This window comes from Brienomyrus brachyistius, chromosome 6 (genome assembly GCF_023856365.1).
Source record: "Brienomyrus brachyistius isolate T26 chromosome 6, BBRACH_0.4, whole genome shotgun sequence".
NCBI classification, from domain to species: domain Eukaryota; kingdom Metazoa; phylum Chordata; class Actinopteri; order Osteoglossiformes; family Mormyridae; genus Brienomyrus; species Brienomyrus brachyistius.
Genome location: NC_064538.1, coordinates 15,151,642 through 15,173,691, shown reverse-complemented (window position 1 = coordinate 15,173,691; position 22,050 = coordinate 15,151,642). Strand labels below are relative to the sequence as shown.

The following is a 22,050-nucleotide window of genomic DNA, read 5'->3' as shown; positions in this document are numbered from 1 at the left end:
GCTGAATCTATCACACTCCTGGCAAACGTTCTAGCTGCAATGCACCGTGGGAATGGAACAGGACCGGGTGTACTTCGAAACTGCGGTGGGCTGTTTGAGTGGAGGCCAACTGCCATTAGCTGGCCTATCTCATGTAAATTGGAAGCTCTGAGTGCAGCTGAAGTTTTGCTGACCCATGATGCCATGAATTCAGGCCTCATGCCTTCCCATTGTCGCTTTGGTTTAGGACAGAGCTAAAACTAATCATGATAACAAGGTCTAATAGGGAAACACTGTTTTTAGAAGGTTGGGTAGCACAGAGCAGCTCTGATGATGCAGGGTGTCGTCAGTGAGGACAATCCCTTTTCTTTCCTTATTCACTGTGGCCTGCATGGTCCCTGTCAGCTCCCATGGGACACTGGTGAGAGAGGTCACGTGACACAAGGTATCCTGGGAGAGCCCGTCAAGCTGGGATATTAACATCCGCAGAGCAAGCCTCCCTCGCTATCTGGCTCTGTGTCCATCCTCTTGACCACAGAAGGTGTAGATCTGTTTATTTATGATTTGGTTTTAGCCGAAGCGGAAACTGGGACCGTGCTGAGCGAGTTCAAGCCTTAGCTTTATGTTAATGCAGCTAAGGTCAAAGTGTCATTCTGTAAGTAAGGCCCAGAAGAAGAGAAACCAGCTGAGTTTAGTGGTAGGGCCTCGCTCCCTGACCTGAAGATCACAGTCATGGTGTTTAACCCCGAGTCCTCCTGTGCTGTCATCCTGCTTGGGTTTGTCAGCATCGGGAATCTACTGAGAGAAAAGAAGGAGAGAGAGAGGGAGAGAGAGAGATTTGATGGTGCTGGTGGTGCCGGGCTGACATCCAGCCTCTGTGTCCCTCTCAATGAGTGCATTGTGTCTGAAGTATTGGAAACTAAGGTATCTGCATTAATGACACAGTGAGGTGTGCCGAGCTAATGCTGAATGTCCGTGATCTTCCTGCTCACCTCCTGAGAATGTGCCGTATCACTAACATACTGGCCTAGCCATTAAAAAAACGTAATGAAAGGGAGAATTAAGGAAGGGTTGGCTCACGTATGTGGGAAGCCTTCTCGGGGCCAAAGATGCCAAGGTGATTGTGACATGCTGCTTTTACACGTCTGGATGCGTGCTGGTAATGTGATGAGACTGGATGTTCTGCTATGGAGGAAGGCATTAACATGTGGCGTATGGGCATCACAGGCACCTGCCTTTTAAAACAAGCGTGCTGTGCTCTGCTTTACTATGCTGTCAATGAAGAGCCGCTCTTGTTTATTTTTAGGTTCTTGCCCCACTGCTGAAGATTCCCTTCCCTCCCTTCCAGAGCTGAAAGGCACAGCCGCTGAGAGCAGGGGGGGATCCAGCGTTGAGGGACACAAACACTAACAGAGCTGATCAGACTCCTCCTTGACGACCACATGACAGCATCCAACATGACAGCGATGAAGGCAGCCATGACCTTGATGTCTACCTCCCTACTCGTCATCATCGTCCTGGCTGCTCAGGCCTCATCCAAAGAACTTCCTAAGACTGGCAGGTCCTCTTCCTCAAGCCCGTCCTCTTCCTCAAGCCCGTCCTCTTCCTCAAGCCTTTCTTCTCCCTCCTCCCCCCGCATGAAGCTTTCTTACAAAGGTAAGTTCCTCCCTCATCCATACTAACTAGTCTGTCAAGCTCCATATATGTGTGCTCAACTGTCATTATATATGTTAATTAGATGAATAACATATGACACTAATTAAGCTAATTGTTCCATCCTTCAGAGGTAATAATGCTAAGTGGCTGTGATGATTGGTGGGGCTGCAGACTCAAGCATTTTCAGCAGTGACTCGTTCGATTTTACTCAGACCTGCTTTACTTTGTGAAAAACTTCAAGACACCAAGAGTGGCCCTGAATCGTGTCTTGTTCTTCTCGTCTACCTTTTCAGTAGGAAAAGGAACAGACTAGTGCTTTGTTTGAGAAAGCAGAACTTACACCGAAGAAAAACCCAAAGGAAGAAAAATATTAAATGAAATATTTTTCTTTGCTAATCACAGCCAGATTTTTAAGCCCTAACAATATTCTAAGTGACGATTTCATTACCCTTTATTCAAAACCATGTTATTTATATGAATTGGGTCAATATTGACTTTGTACACATTTTTGTCAATAGCTAGCAACTGTGAACAGGATTGGATGGTTAACACTTATAATACACTCAGTACTGTGCAAAACTCTTAGGCAGTCAAAGGAAATGTTTCAAGCTGTTTATCTAAGTAGACAGTGTATATTTGTTCAGTACAGAAAACACAATTTAACATTAGAACATATGCAAATTAAAAGTAACAGAAAAACTAACAGGAATTTCTTCTTTTCTCCAAAAACGTTGCTGATATTTTGTTGCCTAGATGAACAGAGCTTCACTTCCCAAACATCTCCTCAGGGGCACCTCAGCCATTCCATTTATGTGTTAAATTTCACCACCAGCTCACTTAATTAATTAACTTAATTTGTCAAATAACTCAATGAGGTATTAATTAGCCAAACAAGGTAGGATAGTGGTCATGTCAAAAATTCATTAAGGTATCGGATTGCTGGAAACACTAGGGTGGCTTTATGTAAGCTTTTGAAATGGCTAAACTGACACAAATTCACAGACATCATAGTTTTACACCAGCATGAAGATCATTTAAATATTGTTTCTTTGACTGCCTAAGACGTTAGATTTTTGCACAGTAATGTACATACATGTATAATGTAATTCTAATTATGTAACATATGTTGGTGGTTCAGTAGTAGTACTACACAGTCCCTCTTTCACTGTGTGGAGTTTGCATGTTATTCCTATTACACAAGATTTCCCCCACAGTCCCGAGATATGCATTTGGGTTACTTGGTATCCCTTTTCTCTGTAGTGTGTGAGTGTGTGCATCTTCGTGCCCTGTGATTGGCTGTGATCCCATCCAGGGTGTAGCCCTGCCCTTGGCATTGGCTCAATGACCCTATCTGTTGGAATTATGGTTGGATATTTGCATGTGGATTTATCCAAAGAATCCTAAAGACATTTAAACATTTTTTTCAGCTAAATATTTATGTAAAGAGTTTTTAATGGATTGTAACCCACCGCAGGGATGATCTGGTACCTGCTCAGAAATCCGAAGTCCATTTCTGCAACAACCAGCTTCCTGTAGTTTGCTTTCATCCACAATTTTGGATCATCATTCTTCAAACTTTGCTATTCATTTTTCCTTTTTAAATCCTTAAACCTTAACCAATGACAAACCAATTTACGGTATATCTGGTATTCTTGTTTCATATTAACTTACATTGTAAGTACTGTATATTACAATATTAATGTTAATGCTATGCAGAAATCACTTTATAATCAATTATTTATAAAAAATCTATTATTCATTGCATAAGCCACATTTGGGTTTCTCTTTAAGTAAGGTTTGCTCCTGAGATTTAGGCACACAGTTCAGACTGTCGTCAGCATACCTGCCCTCGTTACTGCTTTAGTTTTTAATTACTGTTTGGCTCACTTACATTACCCATTTTTTGGTTTTTGCTTATGTTTTGAGACTAACCCTGGACCCCGAACCTAAACACATATAACTCAACCATCCCCAGTTCCACCCCCCAACCCCGCCCCTTCACAGTGCCCTCTGATTAGAACATCTGTTGCCCTGGAAGGCCCCAGGATTCCCCTGTATCCAGGGTAACTGTGCAGGGCAGCAGTAATACCCCAGTGGGGAGGATATGAGCGGAAGAGCACAGAGCGGCATTGAAAATCATACTTTCTTTCTCTTACTGCGATAGGATTGGCCAGTTCCTTTGTGCCCCCCAGTCCTGTCGGCCGCTACGCGCTGGTTGTCAAGCGACCATGAAGGGGTCGATTATTCATGTGACTGAGGCGCACAGCGCTAACAACATGGAGACAAAAACTTTGACTTTAAAGAAAAGAGCTCAGCGGGACGCCACTGGCCATGCTATTACATTCTGTCCTCCCTACAGCGGGACTGACATCACAGGGAATCTCCCCCAGTGCCCCTCCGACTGTGACGTAACCGCGTGTCCCGTCCTCCTGCGCATTAAAGGAGGCTGAATCTGCAAAGCAGCTGCGGCTTTTCTCAGCGCCGGGAGAGTTTCGGGAGCCTTGGACATGGCGGCCTGTCCTGCGACCCTTTGTATTTGTCGAGCAGTGATAAGGCTTTGTAATGAACACACTTCAGTCCCAACATGCCGTATGAACTGCGGTTTATGGATTGTATGGGAGAAATTTGAAGGTGCAGTAGTATATTTGAACATGGTACTTAGCCTGAATTGCAGTGAAATATGCCGTTATATAAATAGCCAAGACTGTAAATAAATTTTAATGGAAGCATAAAGAATCGCTAGTGAGTGCAGTAAATAGACTGTGATTTATTTTAGTGAGTGAAGCACTCAGATACTTTACCAGGCAATGATGTCAGGGTAGTGTGTGCGTGTGCGTGTGCGTGTCCCACGGTGCGCCCTAACGCGGCCCGGTGCCCCCACAGACCTGCAGGCCTTTCACGGCGTGCGGCACTATGAGCTGGGGCGCTCCTGCTGCTACAGCACCCTGCTGCTGGACGAGGAGCGCGGCCGGCTCTTCGTGGGCGGCAAGAACTTCCTCCTCTCCCTTAGCCTGGATAACATCGGCAAGCAGGAGCAAAAGGTAAGTCGCCCCCCCTCAACACACACACACACACATACACCTGTCAGCTCCTCCACCTGCCCTCCCATGTACTGGGTTTCCTCCATATTGGGCTGGTATAGCTCACACCTACGGCATGGTGTAAAATGCACAATTCATCATGAATGCGATTAGCATTGTTTCCATGCTACAGCAGGCAGGAAGCAGTAATAAAGCATATATTGCTGTGAGGCCATGCTGGTTTCAGTGTGGTCTTTATACTGCAGTCTAATTATAATATATATACGTAATGAGGTAATTAATACAATCTGCACATACAGTGGGATCCAAAAGTCTGAGACGACCTTTGCCCTTTGTACTGTTCTTTTCTAATTAAATATGAAATTGTACTTTACAAATTATATCATCAGCATAACAATTGAAGTAGTGGAATTGTTGAAAAAATTTACACGGATTTCAGAAACTCTTAGTATTTGATACAGCCGCTTTCGCTTTAATGACAGGCTGTACTCCAGCTGGTAATGACTCCAGAAGTTTGTGCAAAGCCTGATGGGCCACGTTACCCCAGCAAGATTCGAGAATGTTCCACAGAGGATCTTGTGATGCTACTGAATGCTTGACTTTATAGGTCTTCAAGTGTCTCCCATAAATATTCGATGAGGCTGAGGTCATTAGTGCCCTAAATCTCAAACTTTGGTCTCATCAGTACATAAGCACTTTTTTCCCCAGTTGCCTGCTGTGAAATGCTGGTATGTCTTAGTCCAGGCCAAAACTTAATTTATTTCCTGGGTTAAATGAAAGAAATTCCAGTTTTCAATGTGATCTCAGATTCTGGGACCACACTGTCCGTTATTATCTTCACAGTCACCTTCTGTCACTTTTTCACAATGACTGTGAAATCTGACTTGTTTGCTGGGAGACGGGTTACTTACAGATGACAGTTCCTTGTCATAGACGTCTATTGTGGAGTAGGACCTGTTTTTGGCAGCTCTTCAGCTATCTGACCTTGATGCTCTGTCTTTCCTCCGATCCGCTAACCCCATTACCCTCAGACTGGTGAAATTTTCCCATTTATTTAATATACTTCCACATCAACTAGAGCAAGATGTATTACGGCTATACAAGAATGCACCTAAAATCACAGCAAAATGGGTTGTGTTCCGAAATTGTAAAATGCAGTTTCACTGTTCTGTTGTAAATTTTCTACTTTGATGTTTATGAGCTGAGCAAAGAACTGGTGATGGGCGGGTTGCAGTGGCCAGTGACCCCACATCACGCTGGCTATTTGTCAAGGTGCAGCCTTTTCTTCCCATTGGCTGAGTCACACTGGAACTTTTATTTGCATTTTGCTGCGTAAGTGTGACAAAGATGCATGCAACATGATCCTTATCATTTATGTTGACTTTTAGGGTTTATCTTTTAGCCTTTATGATTTGCAAGTCTACTTGCCAAATATGTATGTTTTTATGATCTCGGCCTGATATAGGATCTTAAGTTAATAATTATTTTTGCAATAATGCATTTTTTTCTTCACCTATTGCTCATGGTGATATAAGCTAAGTCAGGTTCTGCAGTTTAACTTCTTACTGTTCACTCATTTTCCGAAATCAACTGTTATGTTAGGAATTAACCAGATAGTCTTATCAGAGGATAATGACAAATCAAGCTTAGATGTTAGATTGCACAAAGAACAGATTTTTAACTAGGCACTAATTTAAGGTTAAGCCTGAATTGTACCATTTGGCTTCCATGAATTTACCACACACTTGCTTGCATTCTTGAAACAGTGAGGTGGACAGGAGAAGATCAGAGGCATGTTTATATACAAATATGAATGGCTCCTTTCTTTGGTCCCAGTCTCCTCTAACACCCCCACCGCACTGGCACACAGCTAAGAGCAGAAGTTTAACAGCGTTGACTGACATTCCTTTCTGGGAGAGTCAGCTGCCTTAGGGTTTGGGGGGTGAAGCTGACTGTGTTGAATGTTTATTAAGGCCTGTTCTGGGTGAGCAAGGTGTGGTGAGAGTGGCCGTGTGGATACCTTAGTGCAGGGTTACCAGCCCACTTCAGACTTTCATGGAAGAGAACTTACGACAAATCTGTGTAATTACATTATATCTGAAATTAGCTACATCAACAGTGATGGGTAGTTTGTAAACCACACAGACTGTTTACAAGGTAATAAAAGTCTTACGTACATGTAAATGCACATGGGTGAGTATGAGCGGATCAGCAGCTGTTTAAAAATACTTGACCCACAACTTGATACAAATTCTTAACTGCCAACATAAATCTTCAAAACCCTCAACATGGCAACCTATTCAAACTAATATCCTGAATAATGAAGAAGTAAAGTTTTGTACTATTTATCAGTTCTTTAAATGTTGATTGTTTATGTAATTTCCTGCATCAAATTACCTATTATATTTAAAATTTGAAAATTATTATGGTATCCTTCCCCTTCACATGGCAGCCAGGTTAGATTTTTTTAAATATATATTTTCTTTCCTGCATTCCTTCGTATTTTTCCTGGTGAGTCACTGTGACAAATTATTTTTTGGCAGTGGGTCGTTAGAGTGTTGGTTTTAGTTCAATTGGTTTTGATTTATAACACGCATGAAATGTGATTGGTGGCTTGTTCCCAGTCATTTATATTGTTTTTATTAGAGGCAGTGTTGCCTCTGAAAGTTTTATGGGTTTACTGTGGCACGTGAAGATTCCTCTGCTCCTCAGCAGTGTCTCTGTCGGACAATATGTCCCTACAGCTTGGCAAGTCTGATCCTGTGAGGTCAAGACCCAAGTCATTCCTCTGCCCTGCACTTCCTGCAGACCTTTCAGCTCCTTTTCAGCTTTTTTTGTCTATTACTCTTGCAGATCTACTGGCCAGCCCCGGTGGACTGGAGAGAGGAGTGCAACTGGGCAGGGAAGGATATTAACGTGAGTATCTACCTGCAGATTTAGAGCCCAGACTTTGTGCCGACATGCTTGACCATGCAGCTCCCTATTCTTTTATTGAGCATCTGCTTGTCACTGTCTGAAAGCTGCCAAAAAGAGTAGCTGTAGGCTAACCCTCCTGGATGTACACTCCCTACTGCTGATTCATATCAGCGGGTCTTTCCCTCTCCTCTTGTTCAAGTGCATCTGGGCACAGCCAGGACTAGAGCTGAGTTCCCCCGTCCCTGGCTGTTCTCCTGCCTTTGACCATACAGATGATTTCCAGGGCCAAAAAGACCACCCACTCAGAGTTGAGTGCTTTTGATATTGAGGATACGGTCCCTCCCAGGTAGCTGAGTGACTGGTGGCCTTTAACTTTGTGTGTGCAACCATGTATGTCTGGGGGGGGGGGGGACTGGTATCAGGGACAGGGGGAACAGGCTGAGAGACGACGCACACACACACACACACACACACACACACACACACACCAGCTCCTCATCAACCAGGCTGTACAGCTGAGGAAGGTACACAACGGCCTCCATTCATCATGTAGCTTTGCTTCCTGTTTCACCTGAGAATCTGTATCACGGGTATGTAGGCATGGTGGAGCTCACACAGTATCGTACATCTGGACCGAAAGGTTTCAGAGGTTTCGAGGGCTGGGACTCCTCCGCAGGATGTTACTCCAAGCCAGCTGCAGTAACAGAAAGGACCTGTTGTTTTTTGAGCTGCCCCTCTCCGTATGGGACTGTATCCCTGCATGAGATCATAGCTGTCAGTTTGTAAGTTACGATCTGTTTGTTTTCGCATATACAGACACAATTGAAACATTATCACTTTCAGTTTCCTGGGCCTCCGCTGCGGTTTGTTTGGCCTTTCTATGTTATAAAGCCCAGCAGAGCAGAGAGTGGCAGTTTCAATGGCAAATCGTTGGCTGGATCCGCTGCCAAAGAAGAATGCTGCTGCCAGTGACCGTGTTCCCACTGCCTCACCTCTAGTCATAAGAGTCAGCAGCTCTGGAACCCGATACAGGCTTTTAGTCACCTCTTGTGGGACGTGGCCCCAGTGGAGAACAGTAGTCAGTCAGAGAGCCTAGTGTGCTCTTATATCAGAATCAATTAGCTGCTCCCACATGGACATTAAGGCTCATTAGAGGCTGACCAGGGGTCGCATGGCGCAGATGTTCTCCTAAAGACTCAGAGCCCCAACCAGAGTGAAAAAATTCCACTGGAAGCCTCACAGCCTAGGTGGCACCACTGGCACCGTGACTAAGCTGACCTCCAAGAGTCTCAGATGGTCTCTGGAGGACCCGACGACTTGGCCCCCCCTGCTGTACAGCGATAAAAGCCTCGCTCTTGTGGTAACCTGATCAGCTTATTTTATAGCGCGCTCTGAAAAGACTGGCATGTCTAATTCCTCCCGGAGCCTCTTGTGTTCAGTGACAGGTCCCCTGAGTGTGCAGTGCCAGCAAGGCCTTGGAGAGGTGGTACAGTGGGATGTGTCGTGGGATGTTTCGTGGGATGTTTTGTGGGATGTCTCGTGCTTTGGCTGTGCGGTATCATGCTGCCAGGACCTTCTGTCCAGGGTTCGGTTGGATTTTGGGTTTAATTGGCGGCACGGAGCCCCCCCGTGGTTGCTGCACCACCCCACGGCACACAGACAGGGCCCCGTCCTGACCTAGCTGCCCCCCACACATCCCTGGTCAGTGATATACAGCCTTGACACACACCAGGGCATAACAGTGCCCCCCCCCCCCCAACAACTGGTAGAACCTTACAGTTCATGTTCAGGTCCTGCAGGGTTGTCCCCAAATTATACCTCTATATCCATCTGCACATCTGTATATCTCTTTATGTCTGTACAGAAAATGAATGTACATACAGTACTCTACATCCTTTATGACCTTGTCCATACAGAATGGGCCACAGCGCTAGTCAGCTGCCTGTGAGGTCCAGGAGCCTCTTCAACATATTTCCTTTAACACCCCCTTCATACACACACACCAGGAAGCAGAAGCCCCTTCCTCTACTGAGTGAAATGACCCATCTCTTGGCTATAATTGCTGCATTCATTGGCGTGCCAAAGGGCTGGGCCACCTATGAATTGCATTGCGCTGTGGTGTGTTGCAGTGAAACAGGCAATACAACCCATAATGTCTGTGTCCCACCACGCCCTTCAATCACATTCAATCCAACAAGGCTGTATTCCCCAATAAATTAATTTTATATCTTACAAAGATGGACATGGAAATTTGTTAGACGCAGTAGCTGGATTTTCAAACAAAAGACTAAAGAAGATCAAATAACATGATGATTATTTTTATTGTTTCTGCACTTATTATATTATTATACATTATCTTAAACATTGTATTATAGGAAGAATAGGAAATCCTGAGGCTTGGACTTTAGGCATCATTCTGCCCTTAGCGTGTGGGAACAGAGTTCATTCACATGTAAATCACAAGGGATAACTATATCAATAGCGTAAATGGAAACCAGGCTTCTTTGTGCGGGAGAGTGGAGAGCTAAGGGTACCGTAGTGGAATTTATACTGTGACAAAGGCAGGATGAACATCCAAAGTGTGTGTGTCTCTATGCGGAGTTTATGTGCTTCAGTGTAGTGAAAACCTGCGGCCCACAAATGCCAGAACTAAAGACCTAGGATCTACTGTGAGGGGCAATATAATGAGGTGTTTGGACTGCTGGGAAGGTACTATGTGTGCAAACCTGAGTCAAGGCGATGCAGAAGGAACGATTATAGATGTGACACATTTAGATTATGGAAATGCTATTCTGTGAGCTAACTAGAATTAGAAAATGATGCACTGTGAGCTGATTAGGGATTTGGTGAATGGACATGGCTTGAACAGTTATTTTGAGGTAGGACTCACTGAGTTATGGTGTAGGGCTGATGAAATTCAGACTTTTTTCAAAGCCTTCATTAATAAATATCTGGACTCAGTACCAGTCGAAGCCCAAGCAGCACTGTAGGCAAGCTTCACTACCACCCCCCACCAGCCAATTTCACTTAGTCTTGGTCTACACACTCCTCACACCAGGTGGGGGGCTTTGGTGCTGGTGGTTTGCTAAATTGACGACCCCTCAGAAGACAGCACCGTAGGTGGCCACCTCTATTGCTCAATGGGTTGACGGGTCCTGTCTGAACTAGTAAAGAAATGTTTCTGCGAGGAGGTACTGAGACACAGTACAGTTAGCATTGGTTCACCTCTGAAGGCCAGCATCCTAAGATCCAGAGCCTGCATGTGGTCTTTCAGAGAGCATTAAATTAATGGGATAATACACATCCACCGATCCATCTCACCCCCTTGGAAGACCCTTGGCATTGTCACAGGCACAATCATGGAAAAGGCACAGGGAAAAAGACTGATCTTTGACACATGGCTTTGAGCAGCGCCTCTCTTTACGAGCCCTTTTGTCGTCTTCTCCTCCTGCTTACCTCCTTTGTTGAACCTAATGCTTCAAAGGGGTCTGATTCTGACAGCAGCTTCATTCTGTTTAACCCTCCCATGCCCCCTCTCTAAATGAAAGTCAGAATGCCAACACAACAGAGACCCTTCATAGGGTCAAGGGGGGGGGGGTGGGTGGGCAATGGGTGCCCCCCCCCCCGAACAAACATGGTCAGTTTGTCAACGGCTTAATTGACATGTAGATGAATCCTCCCATTAGCTTTCAAAGAGGCGTGCTGAGTGGGGTCCTTTGTTCCCAGATTAAGCTTTGTGTGTCTGAGGTAATGAGGTGGAACCTACAGTAGCCAGGCGTGGACAGTCATAGCAAAAGAGACAACAGAGGGTGTGGTCCGGAAAAACAACAGCGGCACTTCCGAGGGGGCCTGCAGGGACTACCCAGGGGAGCTGTAATTTAGCCTGTCACAAAAGGTTAATTTACTGCCAACAGGAACAGCTGGGCAGTCAGACACACTTTTTGAATGACTGTTGTCCATGGAGAGGAGCAGGAATTGGACAGATGGACAAACAGACAGAAAGACAAGCCAATGTACTCGAAGGGTATATGTGAGCCTTTTTGAGCTCACTGTCCAGGGGTCTTGACACGGAGGACTCCCCACTGCCCAGATACCTCGCAGAGTGAAACTCGATCCACTTCAGACAGATGCTAGCACGTAGTAGCTGGTTTCTCTGGTAATTCCAGACACTATAACTAATTGTCTGCTTCAGTGGAGTGGGGGGTTTAGAGCAGGGGCAAGACAAAGCATTATAATTACAGTGTAAGAGCTGGTAACAGCTGGTGGAAGCTGAGCCACACCTCTGTAACATCTCCGTACTGTTGGTATCTTGGGGAGAAAGAGTAGGGGTATGTTTACTCTGCGTTCATTGCGTCCAGACAATGACATCATTTGTGACTTTTTGTCATGGCCTTTCTATCAATCATTAACATAAATGTCATTGTACCAGTGGTGCCTACTTCTGCCTTTGAGGAGTGGAATGTGTACAGGTGAGTCAGACACTGTTTGCACCAGTATGTGAAATCATGCTCTTTTATCTTCTACAGAAGATACTGTGCTCTGTACTGGACGGCACTTGCAAAAATATCCCATGAGTGTCTGCAGTACTGGTTGTTCTTTAAGTCTGAAGTTCAGAGGAGGTTAAGCATCTTGTTCTCAGTGTTGACAAAGTTGGGAGTGTTTCGTGTTGCCAAGGTTCTTCACAGGGATTTTGCTTGTAACCCTCCCTCCCTGCCCCAGAAAAAAGCCATTTGCCCCTGCTGTGGGGATGTGTACATTTCCATAAACATCTACTGACTCATGCTAAGTCCCATGCGCTGCTGTGCTTGTGCTCTGCAGGTGGACTGTGTGAACTATGTGAAGCTTCTACACCACTACAATCGCACCCACCTCTATGCCTGCGGCACTGGTGCCTTCCATCCCACCTGCGCCTTCGTGGAGGTCGGGCAGAAGGTGGAGGTGAGTGACTGCTCTGCTCGTCCAGCCGTACCTAATTTTGCCACCCTGCTGGCCGCTTGTCATCCATGTCATCTGATTTTTATGATGTCAGGAACAGAATCGATAATCACATAACAGTATTTCTACCTGAAATCTTTTGAAGCTCTTTTTATGTCAAATTATGACCACCCAGGGCTAACATTGACTTCCGTGGTTCACAAACTGCCACAGTGGCTTAGAGGGTCTTACTGTAGCCAAAATTGTGCATGAACACACTAAATGGACAATGTTCATTGAACTCTGGTGAGAATGAATGACACACACACTAGAAGCAGCAATAATAGGCAAAAAATTTGATATTGATAAAAATTGATACGAAATTCGATGTATAATCATGTGTCAGATTAGTGCCTTGAAAAAATATTCCTTGATATTGATTTTCTCATGTGTTCCTTCGTCTTGATCAGTGCTGATTCGCTCCAGTGCTCAGGTAGTGATACTAATGATTTGTTTATATCAATAAAGGAAACTCCAAAAGCTTTCTAATGGTAGGTGATGCTAGTGACATTTTAATTGCTGGTCAAAAATTTCACTTTGGGTTCAGTTAAAAAAAAATTGTTAACTATGAACGTGAACTAGTTAATTTTAATTATGGTCACAGACATAAGCTCTGTGTTCTGACACATTTTATATATAATCTGTACCGATTCAACAGACTTTGAGAATTTTGAGAAGTTGAAAAATAAAGAGATTTGTTTTCATGAATGCTGCCATTTAAACATAAAGGTAGATCAAAGACGTACATCCACAGAAGAGCTTGCACAAAGCTTCATACAGCTGGTGGACCTGCTGAAATGCTTCATTGTGCTTTTAGATCATTTATAAACTCAATCACTCAGCTTAGCTGTGTCGAGCATGTTGTGCTTTGGGCTAAATGCTCAATCCTTTTTTCTACACTCTTTTCTTCCTCTTGCCTCCTCGTCATCCCAGGAAGTTGTCTTTAGGATAAACCCATCCTTGATGGAGGACGGGAAAGGCAAGAGCCCCTACGATCCCCGGCATGCTGCAGCCTCTGTCATGATAGGTAAGACTGGTCTGTCAGATTGAAATTTAGCTAAGCGCTTCCCCTAGTGGGCATTTGGGTTAACTACGCTGACTTCAATTAAACTCATCAACATCATCCCGCTTTCCAGGAGAAGAGCTGTATTCAGGGGTGGCTACTGACCTGATGGGTCGAGATTTCACCATATTCCGGAGTCTTGGCCAGCGTCCATCCATCCGCACTGAGCAGCATGACTCCCGCTGGCTTAATGGTGATTGTGTATTTTTTTTTCTTATTATTGATGCTGTTTTCTGTTAGGTAGTCTACCTATTTATACTGGTTTATGAATGCTTTGAAAAGTTTCTGCCAAAGAATAAGTAAATAAAATTGTAAAATACAATGTAAATAGCATTTGAGCCTTCAATGTTAAGACTAAATGCAGAAGATAAGTTAGGTTCTTACTGCATTGTCACTACTCTATAGATAGGCCTATAGCTTCTGTTCTTTGAAAGAATAATGTTGACATTGTTACTGCAAGAATATACCCGATCCAATCATTTTGCCTCTTGTTGTCCGTTTGTCCCAGAACCGAAGTTTATTTCTTCATTCTGGGTGCCGGAGAGTGAGAATCCAGATGATGATAAGGTCTTCTTCTTCTTCCGGGAGACGGCAGTTGAGGCACAGGGCTTGGGCAAGGCCACTTACTCCCGGATAGGCCAACTCTGTAGGGTGAGCGGCCGTTTGCACACTGGGCTCATCATCACACAATTTACATCAGTAGGTACAAAGAAAAACAAACAGTGTGTCATGGACCAGATGAAGGCAACGGTACGACTTCTTCTGTAGAACGACATGGGGGGCCAGCGCAGTCTGGTGAATAAGTGGACGACGTTCCTCAAGACCAGACTTGTCTGCTCGGTGCCAGGGTCTGACGGCAGCGATACCTACTTCGATGAACTTCGTAAGTCACAGTCAGAGCCAATCCGTGACGATTGAGAAATACCATAAACCATTGTCGGATCCACTGAGCACAAGGCCCTGGTTTTACCATACCTTGTGGTATAAACGAAGCCTTTCTAAATAAAAGAGGAGTCTGCTGGCTTGTTTTCCTGTTTTGGCTTTTGACCTATGACCTGTGACCTGTTTCCCCTTCAGGAGACGTGTTTCTGCTGCAGACCAGGGACAGGAAGAATCCACTGGTCTACACTGTTTTCACAACTTCCAGGTCAGAGGTCACAGGAATGTGATGGAGTGCAGTGACATAAGTGGGAGAGCAGGCCTTTGTGTGCATTACCTCTGTTTATGTTTTCTGGCACATTGGTTCAGTCTGGCCGGCTGGGTGTTTCATTAAAGTGCCATGTACCTGTGCCTGGGCGGCTCTTTCTAAATGTATATCAGCCTATGCATTGAAGTTGCATGCCTGTGCCACATAATGTTTTGCAGTAGCGTCTTCAAAGGCTCTGCCGTGTGCCTCTACACCATGAATGACATCCGAAGGGCTTTCCTGGGACCCTTTGCACACAAAGAAGGTCCCAACTATCAGTGGATACCCTACCAAGGAAAAGTGCCCTATCCACGGCCTGGCATGGTAAAGACATTCACCGCGGAAATGCCAACACCATTGTAACTTTTTAGCTGTGAAAGTAAATAGTTACAGTTTGAGTCAAATTATGAAATTATGAAGGTCATTCACTTCTTTGCAATGCAGTAATTCTTGACCTAGGGTTTGAAAGCAGTATACAGTTGTCTTGTCATGGTCTCTGGCAACCATGTCCTGGCACATCTGCTCTACAGTGTCCCAGCAAGACGTTTGGCAGTTTCGAGTCGACTAAGGGTTTCCCGGACGTCGTGATCCAATTCGCGCGGCACCACCCACTCATGTTCAACCCGGTGTACCCGCTGAAAGGCAGGCCCGTCTTCCTGCGCACCAACATGGACTACAGCTTCACCCAGATCGCGGTGGATAGAGTGACTGCAGCCGACGGCCAGTATGATGTCATGTTCATAGGCACAGGTGACCCCCCCCCCCCCCCAGGGAAAATAAGCTGCATACAGAACACGTGTGTCGTTTTCACCTCAACGAGCAAGGAGGGCAACTCATGGAGGGGTTGTGTGTGGTGTACTCTGCAGATGCGGGGACAGTCTTGAAGGTGATCTCTGTTCCCAAGGAGAATTGGGAAAACATGGAGGAGCTGCTCCTTGAGGAGCTGCAGGTATTCAAGGTGAGTGAGACAGGCTCTGTGTGCACACTTCTCTGTGCCTTTTTGTCCACGCAGTTCTGATCTGCTTTCCTGTTCCTTGCAGGATTCAGCACCAATAATTAACATGCAGATCTCTTCAAAGCGGGTAACTATACCTATACTTTCATTAAACATTAAACAGATTAATTTCCATAACAAGGAAAAGGGACATGAGTAATTTTAAGAAGGGAAGTGCCACTTCTGCAGTTTTGCTAATAATTCCTCTCTGCCAAACTCAGAGCCTGCTTTGTGTCCCCACACATTCGCTGGGTTGTACTGAACTTCTTGCTAGAGCGTCTGCCTCTTTCTCACAGCACTGTTATATTTCTAACGCTCTATCTGATTGGCCGAACAGCAACAGCTCTATTTGGGCTCAGAGACGGGGCTGGCCCAAGTGCCCCTGCATCGCTGCAGCATGTACGGCAAGGCCTGTGCTGAGTGCTGCTTGGCCCGGGACCCCTACTGTGCCTGGGATGGTACCTCCTGCACCCGCTACCTCCCCAACACGAAGCGGTATGCTGCTTGGTTTTCTGTACAACCTTCTGACCCACTACATAGTTTTATTTCAATTTGATTAATTGAACTTCATGATTTGTTTGTTTTTTTTTTCCGTGAACTTAATGCGGTCTGCTCACACAGGCGATATCGTCGTCAGGATGTGAGGAATGGGGATCCCAACACTCTGTGTTCTGGAGGTGAGGTCTCCACCACTAGGGGCATTGGCGTAACATCTAATCATGACATGTGGTAGCTCAACATCTCTGCAAAGCCCGTGCTTTGGCCTTCATGTCCTCTCTCAACCTAGTGAAGGCCAAATGAAGTTTCATGAACCATTCGCAGTATTTTTTTGATTCCACTTGATGGTGCTCTCGGTTTTTTTTGGGGGGTCATATGCTAAGCATATGCTAAAATGCTTTGAGCTTTTTATTTAAACCATCTACTACCATCTAGTGGGGTCATAAAATACAGCAAATGGTTCATGAATCTTCATTTGGCCATTACTGTCTTTTTCAGTAGGAACAAATGAATCGATACAATGGAGTACAATATATTCATGAAATACTTTTTGATGGGAACCATGTTTCAGTTCATGGGGAAGTGGTGTTGATCCTTGTCCCAATCAGTCACTCATTGAGACTGGTAATAAAGGATGTGAGCTGATATCCCTGTTTTTCCCACTTAAAAATCTAAGGACTTGCTGTAGCCTGCGTGTAACATACATTTGTAGGAGACTTGTAAGGTTTGGCTTATATTTCATACTGCATTTTGGGACATATGTCAGCAGTTTTTTGGCCACAAGTCTAGCTCATTAAACAGCATACTGCTCTGAAGGAGGCTGTGCTCTCCATAGACTACCATAAGCATCGAGTGGCTCAGAGGAAGCTTTATGGAGTGGAAGGCAGCAGCACATTCCTGGAGTGCATTCCCAAGTCCCTGCAAGCTCGAGTCTCCTGGACCTACAAGAAACTGGCAGATAGTCCCATAGAAGAGGTGAGTGAGCATGGTTGTTGAGTCGCTTGTCATCTGACATTCTTCCAAGAAGCAGACCTCATGCAGTGTTGATGCCTTTTTATAAAGACAGTCTTATGTGTGTTTGCAGCTACATTTGGATGAGCGCGTGCTGCAAACGGACCGGGGCCTCCTGATCCGTACCATTTTGCAGCATGATGGGGGTGTCTACCAGTGCCATGCCATGGAGCATGGCTTCAGCCAGACCCTGCTGGGCATCACGCTGGATGTGGTGCCCTCGTCTTCCTCCACTTCACTGCCCCCGTCACTCGACCCATTTGGCAACCTGGATGTCCCCAACAATGGCCACTCTGTCAGCCAGAAGATGTGGTACCGGGACTTCATGCAGCTGGTGGACCATCCAAATCTCAGTACGGTGGACCAGATCTGTGAGCAGGTGTGGATGCGCAAAAACAGGCAGACGAGCAAGGTTCACATCTCCACGGGAGCCGCCCCCAGCAAACCAGTGGTACACTCCAGTGCTGCCCGGGTATCACCGAACAAGTGGAAGCACCTTCAAGAGATCCGCAAGGGCCGGAACCGTAGAACCCATGAGACCAAGTTTTCACTCCGGGCTCCACGGAGTGTTGTGGAATGGTGAAGGAGAAACATAGAGAGTGTGTAAGTGTGTAAGAGAGAGGACTCGCAGAGGTGGTCACACACTGAATCTCCTTGTGTGTATATTTATCTTCCAGCTGGCCCCCCAATATCTGCTGACACTCCCCTATAACCTGCCCCTTTTTAGTCCACTTTGAAAACCACACAGATGCCTTGTCTCCTTGAATCCCTCTGAAGACTGTTTGCTCTTCAATCCTATGCATGGTGTGCAAGACAGACTGCGCACCTCCTAACCCTACACAACCCAGGCAGGTGTGATTTTTTTTGGCCTTTTCCTGTTTAATGGCTTCTAACTGGAAATACACCTTCTGAGACACTCATTTGTGTATGTGCACATTCAACAGCTGAAACCCTCAGCCTCTGCGGCCCGACCGTGATGTCATCGTCAACCTCTAAATAGACACAATCCTGAACTTAATAGAAATGCATGTTTTTACCAAGTGAAAAAAGAGGTTGACATCATAACGCAATCAGAAGATTTGATTGAAGATTCAAGGACACATTTCATTTGAAAGGCAACTAACCACTGCACACAGACACATATGCAAGGACATCAAAATTTACACAGCTGCAAATATTTCTGGCAAAAATGCAGATCATTTCTTATAACCCAGCTTGGTACATGGGCTATATCGGGAACTGTCTATATGTTCTGGACATCCAGGCGTCTGTGTGTGTATTTTACTATATTTTATATAGGGCTTTTTTGGTCTTAACCATTGAAGACAAGCAATACCACTATTGCGATTCTTGTGAGAACAGCATTACAATGATGGGTCCTTTTCAAAGAAATGCCGGATGGACTAATAATAAATCTTAATCGTTTCAATATGAAACTCATTTTTAAAATTCTTAATATCAACTAAAAATGGGGGCAGTGTCTCAAACTGCATATTGTATGTGGTAATGGGAACACTTTTAAAATTTCCTTTCAGTGATGTATATGATATGTAATTATGTTCCTTCGGGTATGACTGGAGTATGAACAGAACAGGTGTGTCAGCTCTAGGATACATCCGCTCCATCCTCTCTGCCTAATCCCTTCTGTTCATACAGGTCCTGCTCTCTCTCTCCATGGTACTGCTCCTCTTTCCCTCTTTGTCTTTGGTGTATGTGTGCATGTGTGCTCAGATCTTATAGGTGCACTGCCTTGTGAACTTACACTAGAGCAATGGAGAACGTCCCTCTTATTTAAAGTCCTCCAGACTCCACGTGCAGATGGTACTGATTTGCTGCTCAGATAACAAAGGTACACTGCCCTACAAAGGAGAAACACAGCTCCATATTTATCGAATTTGAGTTTTAACTGACAACGAGTCTCTTAGGCTCTGTTTTATCCCATAACAAATGTTTTTATAGTACAACTCTGCTAGGTTTTGCGTAAACACGCTACCAATCACCTACCTACTAGAGTCAAAAAAATGCCGAAGCCCTTTTTTCCATTTTCCGTGTCGGCGTTGTTAATTGTCTTTGGCTTTGTAGGGCAGTACAGTGCAAACACATCCTTTAAAAATAAAAATAATGACATGCCTTAAAACTATTTAAGCCTATCGTTAAAGGCATATTTAAAATAACCAAATGCTACTTTTCATGTTGGAAGTGAAATAAAAAGGCAGCATTTTCATTACGCCGCTATTTTCTGCCTAGTTTCCTTCCGATGTTTCCTCGCATGCGGTACTTGTCCTGCTGTCTTAAATACCCTCTTGTTATTACGTTCTCGGTCATACTGAGAGATACTATGCACATACGGGATACTACTGAGGGACGTTCTATTCATGCGTGGAAAGTTTGAGAACAGCGCCATCTAGTGTTCACCATCAGCAGTGCGGCGTCACTGTGTGTAGTACACTGTAAATGTTTCTTCTGTGATTAGGGGGGAGCAGATTTGTAAAAACTGTAGTTTTTCTCTCTTAAAGCTGAATCTGAGTGTGTCCTTTGATGTATGGAAAACTTTACTATTTATACTTGCGTTGTAATGTTGTAATTTACTTTAAAATAGACTAAAGCATTTAATGGGCCATTTTTCTTTTTGGCTCAGGCATTGCTGACATATTTTTGGCCAAGCATGGAGTAAAGACTTGTAAAACACAGTACAACTCTTAAGGAGGTTGAAAAATATATTTATGTGAAAAGCTAATATGTCATGATGGATTGTCTAAAGTAGACTTACATGCTAGACTGGAAATCAGGTCATGTTTAGGTGTGATCGTATTATAGTTCAGATTTCATGTCTTGGGGCTGAAATGACAGTTGCATTTCCGTATTTCAGTACTTGGGGCTGAAATTACAGTTGCATTTCAGTATTTCAATATGTGGTGCTGAGACTGAGGAGCCTGCAGAGAACAGGTGAGAAAACAGAGGCCACGCTGCCTTGAACGCAGCCCGACCATTCGCTGTGATGTTCTCCCAGTTATAAAATGTCATCCTCCTCCATTCTGTCTAGTCTAGTGTTTCCCAATCCAGTTCTCAGGGACCCACAGACAGTCCACATTTTTGCTACTTGCAGCTGGCAGCGAGCAAAAATGTGGACAGTCTGGCAGGAAGCTTGGAGGGAGCAAAATCCTGGACCGGAAGTGGGTCCATGAGGACCAGGTTGGGAAACACTGGTCTAGTCATTCATCATCATCATCACCATCATCATCATCTCAGTATGCAATCAGAAGGACAGTTCTCCATGTCATATATGGACAATGACTGCTGATCTCTGAGATATCTGGAGTGGTGAAGTAGAGTAAAAGGGAGCTCTTTGTTTAGAAAGATCAAAATTCATATGCCAAAGTTCACTAGGGACACAGTAATACATCCAAAACAAATTGTGGATTGTTGTGGCAGACTAAGATGTATTTGATTAACACAATAAAAAATGTTACCTCATCCCTCTGGTCTTGTGTCATAGAAATTTATCATTTTCATGTTTCATTGTCTTAATTGTTAAAGTCAATTTATTGAAGATAGTAGCCAGTGCCGATCAACCCATTAGGTGATATGTGTGGTCCAATACAGAGCCATCTTTTTAGGAAGCATGAAGTTAGCAAGTCATTAGCACTTTGTCTTCTGCAGTATGCATGGTGCTGTACATTGGAGGGAGGGAGTTGGTGGTGATGCTCGCTTAGGACCCCATATGGGCTTCAAATGGCGCCAAAAATATATACAGCAGTGGGAAAAATTAAGAGACAACAGCACAATTTTTTGTTTCACTCATTTCTCAATTTATTCGCATGCGTGAATTTTTTTATTTTTTTTTGCAAACTGCAGCCTGGTTCTTCTCTATTTCTCATTAATAAAGGGCTCCTTGCTTTATGGGACTTCAATTCTGCTTCTAGGAGCCTGATATGAAACTTCACACTTGCATTTAATGTTTCCCATTACTTTTGAGGGTCACTTGATGTCATCCTACGATCCATGAGAAACCGTCAGATAAGTTAACGGCCATCTCAACTAAGTCACTTCTCCCCTTTACCTGGCTGGTTTCTGCTCATTCCCAGTGTTTCCTGCTTCACCTTATTCCTGTGTACTGCTGTCTTAGAAATTTTGAACCTGGAAGCATCCTGTTGCTCAGCGTAGCCTTCTGCCAGCAGAACCACGATTAAACCAAGATTTAAAAATGCAGATTTATAGAGTGGTCTCTCAATTTCCACACTGTAGCTGTGATATTGCTGGGTTCAGTGACATGAAATGACATATTTTGAACAGAAGAGGGTGCAAATGTGCTTCAGTAGAGACAAAGTCTTACAGGTTCAGTTGAAGTGGAAGGATATGCAACTGAACTACCACAGTAGTAAAGGGGGCATGCTTTCCATGTTATTCACAATCCATCAGCTTTACATCATGTCCCTATAGTCTCATCAGTCTAAGGACACCTAATGATACTGCTGCCACATTGTCTTCTAATGGAAGAACCTCCCACATCACACCTCATTTCATGTCCTTAGAATGTCGCCGCTCGTTAGCAAAGGAATGACAGGGGGGCTCAGGTGGTCCCTCTAAAACAAGGCAGCCATTGTTATGACTCACCATGTCTTGCCCCCAGCCCAGTCAGTTGTATTCCTGCACAACCACTTATCGCAGTAATATTAAACTACGAGTATAATTACTAGGCCTTGAAACCAATTAGGGCTGCCCCCTCGCCCCT

At 44.6% G+C, this 22,050-nt stretch overlaps 1 protein-coding gene across 4 annotated transcripts in view; it reads left to right on the top strand.

Annotated features, from left to right (window-relative positions):
• Window positions 1-20,792, top strand: part of sema3b (sema domain, immunoglobulin domain (Ig), short basic domain, secreted, (semaphorin) 3B) — a 37,699-nt gene extending 16,907 nt beyond the window's left edge. For 2 of the 4 annotated variants that reach the window (XM_049017449.1, XM_049017448.1), the window contains exons 2-18: window positions 1,328-1,635; window positions 4,519-4,676; window positions 7,530-7,592; window positions 12,411-12,530; window positions 13,500-13,593; window positions 13,703-13,822; window positions 14,138-14,280; window positions 14,398-14,512; window positions 14,707-14,776; window positions 14,995-15,139; window positions 15,346-15,565; window positions 15,682-15,773; window positions 15,856-15,897; window positions 16,147-16,304; window positions 16,431-16,486; window positions 17,143-17,282; window positions 17,392-20,792. In XM_049017449.1, the coding sequence (XP_048873406.1) occupies window positions 1,422-1,635; window positions 4,519-4,676; window positions 7,530-7,592; window positions 12,411-12,530; window positions 13,500-13,593; window positions 13,703-13,822; window positions 14,138-14,280; window positions 14,398-14,512; window positions 14,707-14,776; window positions 14,995-15,139; window positions 15,346-15,565; window positions 15,682-15,773; window positions 15,856-15,897; window positions 16,147-16,304; window positions 16,431-16,486; window positions 17,143-17,282; window positions 17,392-17,901 (2,460 nt within the window). In that variant the 5' untranslated portion in view covers window positions 1,328-1,421 and the 3' untranslated portion in view covers window positions 17,902-20,792. Of the gene's footprint in view, window positions 1-1,285; window positions 1,636-4,518; window positions 4,677-7,529; window positions 7,593-12,410; window positions 12,531-13,499; window positions 13,594-13,702; window positions 13,823-14,137; window positions 14,281-14,397; window positions 14,513-14,706; window positions 14,777-14,994; window positions 15,140-15,345; window positions 15,566-15,681; window positions 15,774-15,855; window positions 15,898-16,146; window positions 16,305-16,430; window positions 16,487-17,142; window positions 17,283-17,391 lie in introns of all 4 variants that reach the window. The other 2 variants (XM_049017450.1, XM_049017447.1) reach the window with 1 other exon arrangement.
• Window positions 20,793-22,050: the final 1,258 nt, after the last annotated feature.